The 15,813-nt window shown below is 33.3% G+C and overlaps 1 protein-coding gene across 1 annotated transcript; it reads left to right on the top strand.

Moving 5' to 3' along the window:
* The first annotated feature begins 6,426 nt into the window (after window positions 1-6,426).
* LOC139899585 (zinc finger CCCH domain-containing protein 29-like) lies at window positions 6,427-8,768 on the top strand. The gene is made up of 2 exons (XM_071882401.1): window positions 6,427-6,656; window positions 6,764-8,768. The coding sequence occupies exon 2, from the start codon at window positions 6,770-6,772 to the stop codon at window positions 8,549-8,551; it is 1,782 nt and encodes a 593-aa protein (XP_071738502.1). The 5' UTR covers window positions 6,427-6,656; window positions 6,764-6,769; the 3' UTR covers window positions 8,552-8,768.
* The last annotated feature ends 7,045 nt before the right edge of the window (window positions 8,769-15,813 follow it).

Genomic DNA, 15,813 nt, shown 5'->3' with positions numbered 1-15,813 from the left:
AAAGCAAGGTCTCGGTTGTGTATTAATGCAACGAACGAAGGTGATTGCTTATGCGTCTAGACAATTGAAGATTCACGAGCAAAATTATACGACGCATGATTTGGAATTAGGCGCGGTTGTTTTTGCATTAAAGACTTGGAGGCACTACTTATATGGGGTCAAAAGAATTATATATACCGACCACAAAAGTCTTCAACACATATTTAATCAGAAACAACTGAATATGAGGCAGCGTAGGTAGATTGAATTATTGAATGATTACGACTTTGAGATTCGTTACCACCCGGGGAAGGCAAATGTGGTAGCCGACGCCTTGAGCAGAAAGGACAGAGAACCCATTCGAGTAAAATCTATGAATATAATGATTCATAATAACCTTACTACTCAAATAAAGGAGGCGCAACAAGGAGTTTTAAAAGAGGGAAATTTAAAGGATGAAATACCCAAAGGATCGGAGAAGCATCTTAATATTCGGGAAGACGGAACCCGGTATAGGGCTGAAAGGATTTGGGTACCAAAATTTGGAGATATGAGAGAAATGGTACTTAGAGAAGCTCATAAAACCAGATACTCAATACATCCTGGAACGGGGAAGATGTACAAGGATCTCAAGAAACATTTTTGGTGGCCGGGTATGAAAGCCGATGTTGCTAAATACGTAGGAGAATATTTGACGTGTTCTAAGGTCAAAGCTGAGCATCAGAAACCATCAGGTCTACTTCAACAACCCGAAATCCCGGAATGGAAATGGGAAAACATTACCATGGATTTCATCACTAAATTGCCAAGGACTGCAAGTGGTTTTGATACTATTTGGGTAATAGTTGATCGTCTCACCAAATCAGCACACTTCCTGCCAATAAGAGAAGATGACAAGATGGAGAAGTTAGCACGACTGTATTTGAAGGAAGTCGTCTCCAGACATGGAATACCAATCTCTATTATCTCTGATAGGGATGGTAGATTTATTTCAAGATTCTGGCAGACATTACAGCAAACATTAGGAACTCGTCTAGACATGAGTACTGCCTATCATCCACAAACTGATGGGCAGAGTGAAAGGACGATACAAACGCTTGAAGACATGCTACGAGCATGTGTTATTGATTTCGGAAACAGTTGGGATCGGCATCTACCGTTAGCAGAATTTTCCTACAACAACAGCTACCATTCAAGCATTGAGATGGCGCCGTTTGAAGCACTTTATGGTAGAAAGTGCAGGTCTCCGATTTGTTGAAGTGAAGTGGGGGATAGACAGATTACGGGTCCGGAGATTATACAAGAAACTACCGAGAAGATCATCCAAATTCAACAACGGTTGAAAACCGCCCAAAGTCGACAAAAGAGCTACGCTGACATTAAAAGAAAAGATATAGAATTTGAAATTGGAGAGATGGTCATGCTTAAAGTTGCACCTTGGAAAGGCATTGTTCGATTTGGTAAACGAGGAAAATTAAATCCAAGGTATATTGGACCATTCAAGATTATTGATCGTGTCGGACCAGTAGCTTACCGACTTGAGTTACCTCAACAACTCGCGGCTGTACATAACACTTTCCACGTCTCAAATTTGAAGAAATGTTTTGCTAAAGAAGATCTCACTATTCCGTTAGATGAAATCCAAATCAACGAAAAACTTCAATTCATCGAAGAACCCGTCGAAATAATGGATCGTTAGGTTAAAAGACTTAAGCAAAACAAGATACCAATTGTTAAGGTTCGATGGAATGCTCGTAGAGGACCCGAGTTCACCTGGGAGCGTGAAGATCAGATGAAGAAGAAATACCCGCATCTATTTCCAGAAGATTCGTCAACACCTTCAACAGCTTAAAATTTCGGGACGAAATTTATTTAACGGGTAGGTACTGTAGTGACCCGAACTTTTCCATGTTTATATATATTAATTGAGATTGATATTTACATGATTAAATGTTTCCAACATGTTAAGCAATCAAACTTGTTAATACTTGATTAATTGAAATATGTTTCATATAGACAATTAACCACCCAAGTTGACCGGTGATTCACGAACGTTAAAACTTGTAAAAACTATATGATGACATATATATGGATATATATATATAGTTAACATGATACTATGATAAGTAAACATATCATTAAGTATATTAACAATGAACTACATATGTAAAAACAAGACTACTAACTTAATGATTTTTAAACGAGACATATATGTAACGATTATCGTTGTAAAGACATTTAATGTATATATATCATATTAAGAGATATTCATACATGATAATATCATGATAATATAATAATTTAAAATCTCATTTGATATTATAAACATTGGGTTAACAACATTTAACAAGATCGTTAACCTAAAGGTTTCAAAACAACACTTACATGTAACGACTAACGATGACTTAACGACTCAGTTAAAATGTATATACATGTAGTGTTTTAATATGTATTTATACACTTTTGAAAGACTTCAATACACTTATCAAAATACTTCTACTTAACAAAAATGCTTACAATTACATCCTCGTTCAGTTTCATCAACAATTCTACTCGTATGCACCCGTATTCGTACTCGTACAATACACAGCTTTTAGATGTATGTACTATTGGTATATACACTCCAATGATCAGCTCTTAGCAGCCTATGTGAGTCACCTAACACATGTGGGAACCATCATTTGGCAACTAGCATGAAATATCTCATAAAATTACAAAAATATGAGTAATCATTCATGACTTATTTACATGAAAACAAAATTACATATCCTTTATATCTAATCCATACACCAACGACCAAAAACACCTACAAACACTTTCATTCTTCAATTTTCTTCATCTAATTGATCTCTCTCAAGTTCTATCTTCAAGTTCTAAGTGTTCTTCATAAATTCCAAAAGTTCTAGTTTCATAAAATCAAGAATACTTTCAAGTTTGCTAGCTCACTTCCAATCTTGTAAGGTGATCATCCAACCTCAAGAAATCTTTGTTTCTTACAGTAGGTTATCATTCTAATACAAGGTAATAATCATATTCAAACTTTGGTTCAATTTCTATAACTATAACAATCATATTTCAAGTGATGATCTTACTTGAACTTGTTTTCGTGTCATGATTCTACTTCAAGAACTTCGAGCCATCCAAGGATCCATTGAAGCTAGATCCATTTTTCTCTTTTCCAGTAGGTTTATCCAAGGAACATAAGGTAGTAATGATGTTCATAACATCATTCGATTCATACATATAAAGCTATCTTATTCGAAGGTTTAAACTTGTAATCACTAGAACATATTTTAGTTAATTCTAAACTTGTTCGCAAACAAAAGTTAATCCTTCTAACTTGACTTTTAAAATCAACTAAACACATGTTCTATATCTATATGATATGCTAACTTAATGATTTAAAACCTGAAAACACGAAAAACACCGTAAAACCGGATTTACGCCGTCGTAGTAACACCGCGGGCTGTTTTGGGTTAGTTAATTAAAAACTATGATAAACTTTGATTTAAAAGTTGTTATTATGAGAAAATGATTTTTATTATGAACATGAAACTATATCCAAAAATTATGGTTAAACTCAAAGTGGAAGTATGTTTTCTAAAAAGGTCATCTAGACGTCGTTCTTTCGACTGAAATGACTACCTTTACAAAAACGACTTGTAACTTATTTTTCCGACTATAAACCTATACTTTTTATGTTTAGATTCATAAAATAGAGTTCAATATGAAACCATAGCAATTTGATTCACTCAAAACGGATTTAAAATGAAGAAGTTATGGGTAAAACAAGATTGGATAATTTTTCTCATTTTAGCTACGTGAAAATTGGTAACAAATCTATTCCAACCATAACTTAATCAACTTGTATTGTATATTATGTAATCTTGAGATACCATAGACACGTATACAATGTTTCGACCTATCATGTCGACACATCTATATATATTTCGGAACAACCATAGACACTCTATATGTGAATGTTGGAGTTAGCTATACAGGGTTGAGGTTGATTCCAAAATATATATAGTTTGAGTTGTGATCAATACTGAGATACGTATACACTGGGTCGTGGATTGATTCAAGATAATATTTATCGATTTATTTCTGTACATCTAACTGTGGACAACTAGTTGTAGGTTACTAACGAGGACAACTGACTTAATAAACTTAAAACATCAAAATATATTAAAAGTGTTGTAAATATATTTTGAACATACTTTGATATACATGTATATATTGTTATAGGTTCGTGAATCAACCAGTGGCCAAGTCTTACTTCCCGACGAAGTAAAAATCTGTGAAAGTGAGTTATAGTCCCACTTTTAAAATCTAATATTTTTGGGATGAGAATACATGCAGGTTTTATAAATGATTTACAAAATAGACACAAGTACGTGAAACTACATTCTATGGTTGAATTATCGAAATCGAATATGCCCCTTTTTATTAAGTCTGGTAATCTAAGAATTAGGGAACAGACACCCTAATTGACGCGAATCCTAAAGATAGATCTATTGGGCTTAACAAACCCCATCCAAAGTACCGGATGCTTTAGTACTTCGAAATTTATATCATATCCGAAGGGTGTCCCGGAATGATGGGGATATTCTTATATATGCATCTTGTTAATGTCGGTTACCAGGTGTTCACCATATGAATGATTTTTATCTCTATGTATGGGATGTGTATTGAAATATGAAATCTTGTGGTCTATTATTATGATTTGATATATATAGGTTAAACCTATAACTCACCAATATTTTTGTTGACGTTTTAAGCATGTTTATTCTCAGGTGATTATTAAGAGCTTCCGCTGTCGCATACTTAAATAAGGACGAGATTTGGAGTCCATGCTTGTATGATATTGTGTAAAAACTGCATTCAAGAAACTTATTTTGTTGTAACATATTTGTATTGTAAACCATTATGTAATGGTCGTGTGTAAACAGGATATTTTAGATTATCATTATTTGATAATCTACGTAAAGCTTTTTAAACCTTTATTGATGAAATAAAGGCTATGGTTTGTTTTAAAATGAATGCAGTCTTTGAAAAACGTCTCATATAGAGGTCAAAACCTCGCAACGAAATCAATTAATATGGAACGTTTTTAATCAATAAGAACGGGACATTTCACTTACAAGGTGAAAGCTATTCAAAGGATCGTGTGTTGTTGTATCATTATGTACAACATGATTGTTGAGGATAGCGAGTATAATATTGATGAGAATGCTGAGGTTTATGAATCGGTTGTGAACATGTTAACCAATTGGATCGATATGTGTGACACGTATAAGAGAAAGACAGAGGAATTACGCGATATGGAGGTGCACGAAGGTTTACGAGTTGGTTGAACATCTTTGAGCTATACGCGAAGACGAGTATTCAAGTTTTTGTTGAATGTTTTAATTTTAATTTACTTTGATATTTTTCGAATTGTAGTTTAGTTTTTAATTCCGGATCCTATTTTTTTTTCTAGGTAATGCAAGTTTTATATTATTTTATTTTGTTAAATTCTATGTTATAATTTATTTATTTAATTAGAAAGAATAAAATAAAATAAGAAATAAATAAATATTTTCTTTCAGTGTCAATTTTTCAGTGCAGTTCAATTAGCGCTGAATCATTAAAAGGACATTGAAAGACACTGAAACTGACACTAAAAAAATGGTACTCTTATCACTCTGTATTTACTTGTACCACTTTATTCGAATATATATAATCAACATACTATACAATAACGAAAATGTTTTTAGTTTATAAAAAAGTTACGATAGAAATACTCTAACATTTAAGTACCAAATACACCATCCTAAATCCTTCTTTTTACAAGAGAAAGAAATGAAAGAAAAGTGAAACGAGAATTATTTGGTTGTTGTTTTAAGTCATCAAGTAGACAAGTAGACAAGTAGAATTATTTATAAAATATTCGTGAATTTTTGTAATATTTGTGTTTCTTATTCTTAAAAAACTAGTCAATTAATTGTCATATACTTGCAATTTGTTTGCAACTACCTAACGTTCGAAGTATTTATGTTTACAACTGTGTAGTCAAATGGAAGTAGAAGATTTAGTAATTTGATACATCGAATTACAAACATAATGCTATAGTACAAATTCAGTGGAACTAAACTGTAGAATATCTATAAGTTAAAGGACCATATTTATAAATAAACTGGAAAAAGCCAGTCACCAATCAGTTTGTGGAACCCATTCACTGAATAAGCATTCTGCATTTGCATTTGCATTTGCATTTGATAATCATTTCATCTTTTTCTGTTAAACATTGTGAAGTGGGTATTCCACCATTGTTGAATGCTTTGACTTGGACCAAACTAATAAACCTAAACCTACAAATTATAACACAGAAAAGTGAAGAAAAGTCACACCTTCCTCCCCCCCTTCCTCCCCTCTCTCTCTCTCTCACATTGATCCCTCGTGTGTCCTTATTCTTCTTTTCATTAATTAAAAAAAAATATTTATTTATTTATACATTAATTCATTTTTTATTTATATATCTAATTTTCTATGGAGTAATATATCTATCTATCTAACCAATATATATAAACATCGTTCATACCAATTCATTCTCTCCATTCGACAATATCTTCACAATCATCACAAACTCTTTACAGCTAATAAACTTCACTTGTTTTCGTCGTCAACCCATTCAGGTATGTTGAATATATTATTATTTTTATTTCACTCAATTATCCGACAACTAATTTTTGTTGTAACCGGTTATTTATTAATAAGTGTTTGTTTACTTTTTTATTTCCAGGTCTTGATGTGTGAAGGTCCGAAGAGTAAATTTGTAACCATGGAAGGAGAAAAATTTCAAGAACAAAAAAACGGGTTTTTCTTAAAATCCTCAATTTTGTTAGAATTAGCAGCTACCGATGACGTTTCTGGATTCATATCCGAGGTTGAAATTAACGGCGTTAGTTTAGATGACGTCAGCTTTTGGTACGGAAGAAGACACGGGTGTAAACGAAAGATGGGGTTCGAAGAACGAACTCCGTTAATGATTGCCGCCGTGTACGGTAGTACTCGTGTTTTGAAATATATAATCGACACCGGTAACGTTGACGTCAACAAAACTTCCGATTCTGACGGCGCAACAGCGCTGCACTGTGTATCTGCCGGTGGGGCCCTTTCTTCCATGGAAATCGTGAAAATTTTACTCAGCGCCGGCGCCGACCCCGAATTGACGGATGATAACGGTAACAAACCGGTTGATTTGGTCGCCCGGGGAATCAAATCTGTAAATAGGAAGTCTATAGAGATGTTGCTAAAAGGTTTCGATGTAACTGAAGTTGAAACGGGTACAGAAACAGAAACCGAAACAGAAGAAACGGATCTTGTTTCGGGTAAAAAAGAATACCCGGTTGATGTATCGTTGCCGGATATAAACGATGGGGTTTATGGTAGTGATGAGTTTAGGATGTATATGTTTAAGGTGAAAACGTGTTCTAGAGCTTATTCTCACGATTGGACCGAGTGCCCGTTTGTTCACCCGGGTGAGAACGCGAGACGCCGTGATCCACGTAAGCATCAGTACACATGTGTGCCGTGCCCGGAGTTTCGAAAGGGGAGTTGTGTGAAAGGCGATAACTGCGAGTTCGCCCATGGTGTGTTCGAGTCCTGGTTGCACCCGGCTCAATACCGGACCCGTTTATGTAAAGATGAAACGGGCTGTGCGCGAAAAGTATGTTTTTTCGCTCACAAGGTCGATGAGTTACGACCGTTGTATGCTTCAACCGGGTCAGCTGTTCCATCGCCCAAATCTGGTTCGGTTGGGTCGATGGAAATGGGTTCGATGAGCCCGTTGGGTATCGGGTCGACTCCACCGATGTCGCCTTCAATTGCTCCGGTGAGCACGAATATGTGGCAGAATAAATTTGTTCATGTAACGCCGCCTGCGTTACAGCTTCCGGGTAGCCGTTTAAAGACATCGTTAAACGCTAGAGATCTCGATATCGAAATGGAGATGATACAAAGACAGCAAATGATTGATGACCTACAGTCTAATCTTTACAACAACAATAACAGATTTGGTGAAATGAAACCAACTAATCTAGACGATGTTTTCGGGTCGCCATCTCGTCAACAAATGAGGCAGAACTCGAACCCACTTCGATCAACCTACCCGTCTTCACCGGGTAGAAGCCCCACAAGTTTTGGGTTTGATTCATCGGCTGCAGTGGCGCAAGCGGTCATGAATTCAAGATCTGGTTCGTTTGCTAAACAACGTAGCCAGAGTTTCATTGACCGTAGCCCGGGTTCGATTATGAGCCCTAGGTCGATGCAGCAGTCCCCTGCTTACTCCGAATGGGGTTCGCCTAATGGGAAATTAGATTGGGGGTTTAATAGTGAGGATGCTAGTAAGCTTAGAAAGTCGGCTTCTTTCGGGTTCAGAAGTGGGAACGGTGGCTTGCCCGTAAAGGGGAACCATGAGCCCGATGATTCATGGGCTGGGGCCGGGCTATTTAGCTCATCAGAAAAGGTGCCAGAATGGGTTGAACAGATGTACATAGAGAAAGAACAGCTAATTGGCTTAAGAGCATAAGCTGCAACGTTAATTCTTTGATAATTCTTTATTAAACTAGCTGAGGAAGATGATGACGACTCTTGATTAAGTTAGAACACAAAGAAGTGGACCTTTTTTTCCTTAAAATAATTTGATGTAATTCGTTTTTCATAATTTCCCAACTGGGAATTATATTTTTTATTTGTTAATTCCATATTTACAAGTGATAATGGTCAAATTAAGTGTTTGATGATTACTCTACTATTTACCGTTTGTTTTGGAATTATTGTAGACAAAAATGTTCAATAATGCAAAATGATATCATGTTATTATTTGGGAAGGAAAAGTCACAATAAATGGCTGGTTTGGGAAGGAAAAGTCAAAGTGGATCTATTATTAACTTGCAACTTTATACGTTCTTTTAATCTTTATCTTTAATAAATTTTTTTTTTTTTTTTTTTTTGAAAAGCAAATTATCTATTATTATAAATGAAGTACGTACAAGATGGCGGGGTAGCCGAAATAGCTACCACCTCCAAGATAAAATTATCTTTAATAAAATAAAATAAATCTTTTAATCATTTCATATTTATCACTTTTATTTATTTATTCTGTCTTTTAAATTATGATAAAAAAAGGGGAGGCAATCATAATTTTCCTAAAGAAAAATACCAAATAATTGTAGGTGACAATTGAGTCGTTAGCCTAAGCGATTATACTATTCACTAACATTCAAGATAAGTCCACGTTGATTTACATAAGCACTAGGATAAATAAACTTACTAAAGATTAAACACTATCTATACTAAATTCACAGAAACACGTACATATACACATAAAACACACATTTCATATTTTTTTTGTAAAAGACGAAATGCTCAATAGGAAACGCACAAGACAGATGATAAGCACAAATCTTAATAAAGTATCCGAGTCTTCAGAAACCAAAAAAAAGAAAAAGAAAAAAGAAAAAATAAAGATACATTATCCTAAATAATAAATAAAAAGCTTGTCATGTTAGAAGTTATCAACACTTATTTTTAAAATCATTTTATTTCTAAATTAACAAAACTGTAATTCTGTTTATTAACATTCGAATTATTTGTAATTATAAAGTACAATCATGTATCGAGAAATAAGGCAGACATATCTAAATTTGTATAATTAATTCATAATAATAACAATGTAATGCATTATTTTAATATGAATACTTTTTCTTTGATTGTCAGCTGCCCATTTTACAATTATTTTAAGAAAATAAAAGTTATCATAAAGTTTTGATTCGGGTAAAATTCTTTTATATCTTACGTATCCATCAACTGACAAATTTTCAATAAAAAAAATGGAATGGTCGGTATCCTCTTTTTAATGTGTGACGAGGAACTGTATTTAGATTTAGACAATCACAATCTTGAGAGTGAAGGCCAGCTTTTCAAACACGCTTTGATTTATGGCTGCTTGCAACTAGGAATGGCAATGGATGTCTCATCATCCATAGATATCTATATGATTCGTTTCATTTGTAGTGAATATGGATGATGTAAATGGATGAATAATGGATATGGGTATGGATGATCTAAATATTTCGTAGATCGAATATGGATGATAATTTATCATCGATGGATATATCCATTACCAATCAAAATATATATATCTATATATACATATATACGTACTATAATATATACATATACATCCAGAGGCGGATTTAGAGTGTAAGAGGGGGGCGCCCGCCCCCGGTAGATTTCGAAATTTTATTGTAAAAATTTTGGATTTTTCGACTTTGCCCCCGGTGAATTTTTTTTTTTGCCTCAAAACCTATATATTTTGCCCCAAAACCTTCAAATTTTTTCCATAATTCTCTAAATTTTGCCGCAAAACCTTCAAATTTTACCCACAAATCTTCAAATTTTGCCTAAAAACTTCAAATTTTTTGCCCAAAAACTCCATATTTTACTCAAAAAAATTGCTATGGTTTTAAAAAATTTCTCCACCGGTGAAAAAAATCCTGGATCCGCCACTGTATACATCTATATATCGATATACATATACATATAACCTATAAATTCTTAAATTATAAATGAAAATAAGAGTTATGATAGTCACGATTATTAGATTATTACTAACAATATTCGAAATTACATATTTAGATTAGTTAAAACGTATATATACTCATATTATAAAGTATTTTACTTAAATAAATTAACAATCGGCGCAAATTAGAATCAAAACATACGCAAAACATGCGTAACAAACCAAATACATAAAGATTGAAACTTACATTTATTATAATCTATACTAAATTGTTAAAAACGTCATTATATTAACATTTAATTTGATATCTAACGGATATCTATCAACCTGCTTAATCCAACGGATATGAATATGGACGGATGAGTTTAAACTAAATGGATATGGATATGCATACGGATGATCAAAAATTAAATAGATATGAATGTGAATATAAGATCATCCGATCCATATCCAATCCATTGTCGTCCCTACTTGTAACTTGCATCTTCTGTTATTTTTATTATTATTATTATTATTATTATTATTATTATTATTATTATTATTATTATTATTATTATTATTATTATTATTATTATTATTATTATTATTATCAAGTAATAATAAAATAAAATAAAGAGTAATAGATAAATCACACAATATGTCAAATATTATATATATATATATATTGCTAAAATAACGATAACATTTAAATAAAGTCTTTTCATCAGAAGATGAAAAAGATGAACAAAGGTACAATCGAAATCACAAAACGCTACAAGACTCGAAACAGTAAACGAACTCCGCCCCATACGTGTGTGTATATATATATATATATATATATATATATATATATATATATATATATATATATATATATATATTAGAGGGATCAAATGAGAACTTTTTTGTGTTAGAACCCCGAGAACTCCAAAATACACTGAAATTCGAGCAAAAAAAGTGGCGGGCGAGCAAAAAATAAGGAATTAGAGAAAAAATGGGGAAAGTCGAACAAAAAAAAATGCGGGCGAACAAAAACTTGAAAGTCGAACAAAAATTGCAAAATTCGAACAAAAATGTGTTCTACATTTTTGAAATTCGAACAAAAAAATGTAAACACATGATAGTCGAACAAAAAGAAAAAGAAATTCGAACAAAAATGTGTTCTATATTTTTGTAATTCGAAAAAAAAAATTGTTCGACCATGAAGTTTTTGTTCGTCCGTGTTTTTGATTTTTGCTCGATTTTTTTTTTTGCTCGAATTTCAGTGTATTTTGGAGTGTATTTAGAGTTTCTAGAGTTCTCACACTAAAAAGTTCTCACTGAATCCTCTCTCTCTCCCCCCTCTCTCTCTCTCTCTATATATATATATATATATATATATATATATATATATATATATATATATATATATATATATATATATATATATGGCAGGATCAATGGGGAAGTAACCAATCGGGTGGAAGCAAAAAAAAAAAATTCGTTTTTTTTGGAATTTTTTTTCCCAGCATCAAGATCACACTAAAATATGAACATTTAGAAAAGACACTTCGTGATGAATGTTATTATTTAGGCGGGAAAACGATCGACAAAAATAACATTCAACATAATATTGTTCGTGAAGAATATGAACGTTTTTTTTTCCATGTTTTGTGAAGTAAAATTTAGCCCGATTTAGAGTTTAGGGTTTAGGGTTTAGGGTTTGGTGTTTTGGGTTTATTCCATAAACCCAAAACCCAAAACCCTAAACCCTAAACTCTAAACCGTTCGTGTTAAAAACTCAATCTAAATCCTAAATCTAAACCCTAGACCCTAAATTTATAAACCCTAATATCTAAACCCTATAAACCCTAATATCTAAACCCTAATATCTAAACCCCTGATGTGTCAAGAAATAACCTTTAAAATGAAGACAATATGCTTTATAATTAACACATAATACAGGCAACTAAAACCCGATCATGCAGTAACTAGCAAGTAAATTGACCAGTTCGATCCACAGGGAGAAGTTTGTTTTTAAGATTTTACCACGATTAATTACTCTAAAAGGAGGGTTTTGTGTTTGAAGTTGTATTTTCGTTTAACGAAACAGTAAATAAATATAGTAATTAACAAGAATGAGAATGCGATGTTTACTTCTATGCTTGATAAATGACAGGGATTGTTCTTCTATAATTAAAACCGTTATGTAATAGTTACAATAGAGCAGTTTATATCAATTTCACAATTTCTATAAACTTAAGAGCTATGTTTAATCAACAAGATTCTTTCGTGGTTGAATTCACATAAAACCTAGTTTACTAAAATCACTCTAAGTAAACTACATGATTGTATATCCTAAATATCGTTCAATTAACATCCTATACTCACATATAGGTGGCTAGATCACTAGGTGTTGAAGTATAAGCTATGGTCTTTGATAAATTCACATAAACCAAGTCATAACTTACATAATTGAACTAGGATACAAGGATGATTACAACTATGGATCTTTTGAAAGAACATGGTGATTTAGATTGATTAACTAACTAGATTCAACCCGGTTAAACTCACGTGAAACCTAAATTACAACAATCACTTGAGGTAATTTCATAACTATGTTGCTTTGGAATTTATTCAATTACCAAATTAAACACATAAAAAAATCACTTAAGTTATGCATCTAATCGTCTAGATTACTAGGTGTATTGAAGTATAGATTGTTTTTCTAGTTAACTCACATTAATAGGTTTGCAATCCATATAATTGAAGTAATGAACTAAGCAAGCATAACAATGGTTCTTATGGTTGAACTAGATAATTTAATCAATCAAACATATATATAACTAGCATAACATCAAAGTATAGAACAATCCCAAGCCATAAATCTTACATTGAAGCAAACACACAAGGCTTTTAGTCAAACATAATCATAGTAGAACTAATGGAACAGTAAATACAATTCGAATTCATGTTTAAAAGATATAGAACAAAAGTACCAATAGTGATGAATGATCCTAGCTTAATCTTGATGTTGAAAGAGTGGAGATTGACTTGCAGCCTTCCTTGAACCTTGAAAATCGTATTAGAACTGAGGGAGAACGTAGTAGTGAAGGTATATGAAGTATGTAACCAAAGGCTCTCTTAAATAGGCTAAAAAGTTAGGTAAAATGGCCAGAAATTGACCAGATGCGCCGCATCTCTTTGGGATGCGCCGCATCTCTTTACGTTCAGTAGATTCCAGCTCGATTGTGCACTCAGGACTGTCGGCAGGGGAGCAGATGCGCTGCATCTGGGACAGATGTGCCGCATCTGGCTTGGATGCGCCGCATCCATCTCAGATGCGTCGCATCTGAGGCTGTTTTGGTCCAGAATTCTTTATGCTCCGCATCTGAAACTGTCGGGAGTTATTTGGTGCAGAGATGCGCTGCATCTAAGAGAGATGCGCCGCATTTGGACCTGTTTCAGTGGTTTCGGGCTGTTTTACGCGTTCAATCTTCGTTTTGACTCTTTTTTCGCTGTTGGTCTTCATTTATTCATTCACAATGGACTTTTACAAATATACACGAATTACAATACATACGTACAACAATTACATACAAATTGAACAACTTTGGATCGAAATAACAGCAATAAACATGTGTAATTTTGGCGTTATCAAAATCCCCATACTTAAACCTTGCTTGTCTCAAGCAAGACTTACAAGAAATCGAAATTTACAATAGTGAACACACTTATTTAATTGAGAACACAAAAATGGGAATCACACTCACTCGATATAGTACACAAGATACACAAGTTATTTAGTAACACAATAACTCACGCTATATGGAACACACACTCGGGTCACAATATATACACTTACACTTTTTATTTCACACACGAATCAAACTCATGCGTTTTGAGTATACACAACCCTTAGGAGTACACACGCTTTTATTTATTTCACAATGTACTACACACAATTTTATTTATTTCACAATGTAATACACACACTTTTAGTAAATACACGAAATGAAATCACACCAAAGTCGAAAGGTGGGTTTTAAAGTCCACATTTCTTAAAAATTTGGATCCTTAGGGAAATTAGGACCTTTGCGAAAAACCTTTTATATTTTGAAAATTAGACATGTTAGTTTTTTTTACACTAACAAGTTTTTCGGTTTTAACCTCAAAGTCCGGTTGAGGGTAACTAAAAACCGAAGCCTCAATCGGCGCTTAGCAAGATACTCGCCCCCATGATTGAAGTATCATGGAACTTGAAACCGGATGTCTTAAAAATGGTTTTACACAATATAGTTCATAAAATAGCATAAGTTTTTGGAAGAAACTATATCATGTCCAAATATCATCGGTGAACCATGAGTTTGCACACCTCAATTTGTTATGGCATATGTATGTTGGCCGCAGTCAACATAGATGCGGTTGATCTTTCCGGAGATCATCCATCTGGGGATTAGATTCATTAGTCTTAAAAGCTAATTTGCAATGTGCCCCCCCATTGTACGAGACAGATCCATCTCATGGTTAGGATAAGTCTGACCACCAAAAATCCTGTTTGATGCTGAGGTGAGGTGGATTTCTAGCCGATGATAGAGATGACTTTTCAAGATTTTTCGTCAACCTACAGCTGTTCTGGACTACATCTTCTAACATAAGTTAGCAAGTGTGTCATATTGGAAGACTTGACTTCCTTTACAATCCTTACATAGATGAGCATTGGATTAGATTGTTAGAACAACAAATTACTTGATGATTCTTTTTCATTCAGAATGTGGTATAGCATGATGATTATATCTTTTATATGACTACTAGTTTTATGATTTTTAACAAAATAAACTCAATCATTTGGTTGTTTCTTAATTTGTTTTGTGATAATAATTTCGGTGTATACACCTAGTTTTAAAATCTACAAATTTTAAATAAAATTTAAATTTATGAAGATAAAAGTTTAAAATTTTTCACCATTTTAAGCCTTTTTAACCAAAATCAAAAACCCGAAAGAATTTATAACTTCCTCCCCACACTTGAGTTCATGTATCGCCCTCGTTACATGAAATCAGAAAAATTTAAATTCAAGAGGGTTAAAGAGTGTAAGAGAGTTTATTACTTTCAAGGTCTAAAATCGAAGTTCACGGGATGATGGCGCTGAACTGAATGCCAGCATAAGAACATCATCCGCTTCTTGCAACCACAAAACAATCATCAATCAAGTATGTGCTGAACTTACTGCCAGTCTTTGTAAAAATGCAGCATATAGCACAATTCTCACCTGTATCAATTCAAACAAAGCAAACATACGATTCACA

This window comes from Rutidosis leptorrhynchoides, chromosome 3 (genome assembly GCF_046630445.1).
Source record: "Rutidosis leptorrhynchoides isolate AG116_Rl617_1_P2 chromosome 3, CSIRO_AGI_Rlap_v1, whole genome shotgun sequence".
NCBI classification, from domain to species: domain Eukaryota; kingdom Viridiplantae; phylum Streptophyta; class Magnoliopsida; order Asterales; family Asteraceae; genus Rutidosis; species Rutidosis leptorrhynchoides.
This window is presented reverse-complemented; position numbering and strand designations above follow the sequence as displayed.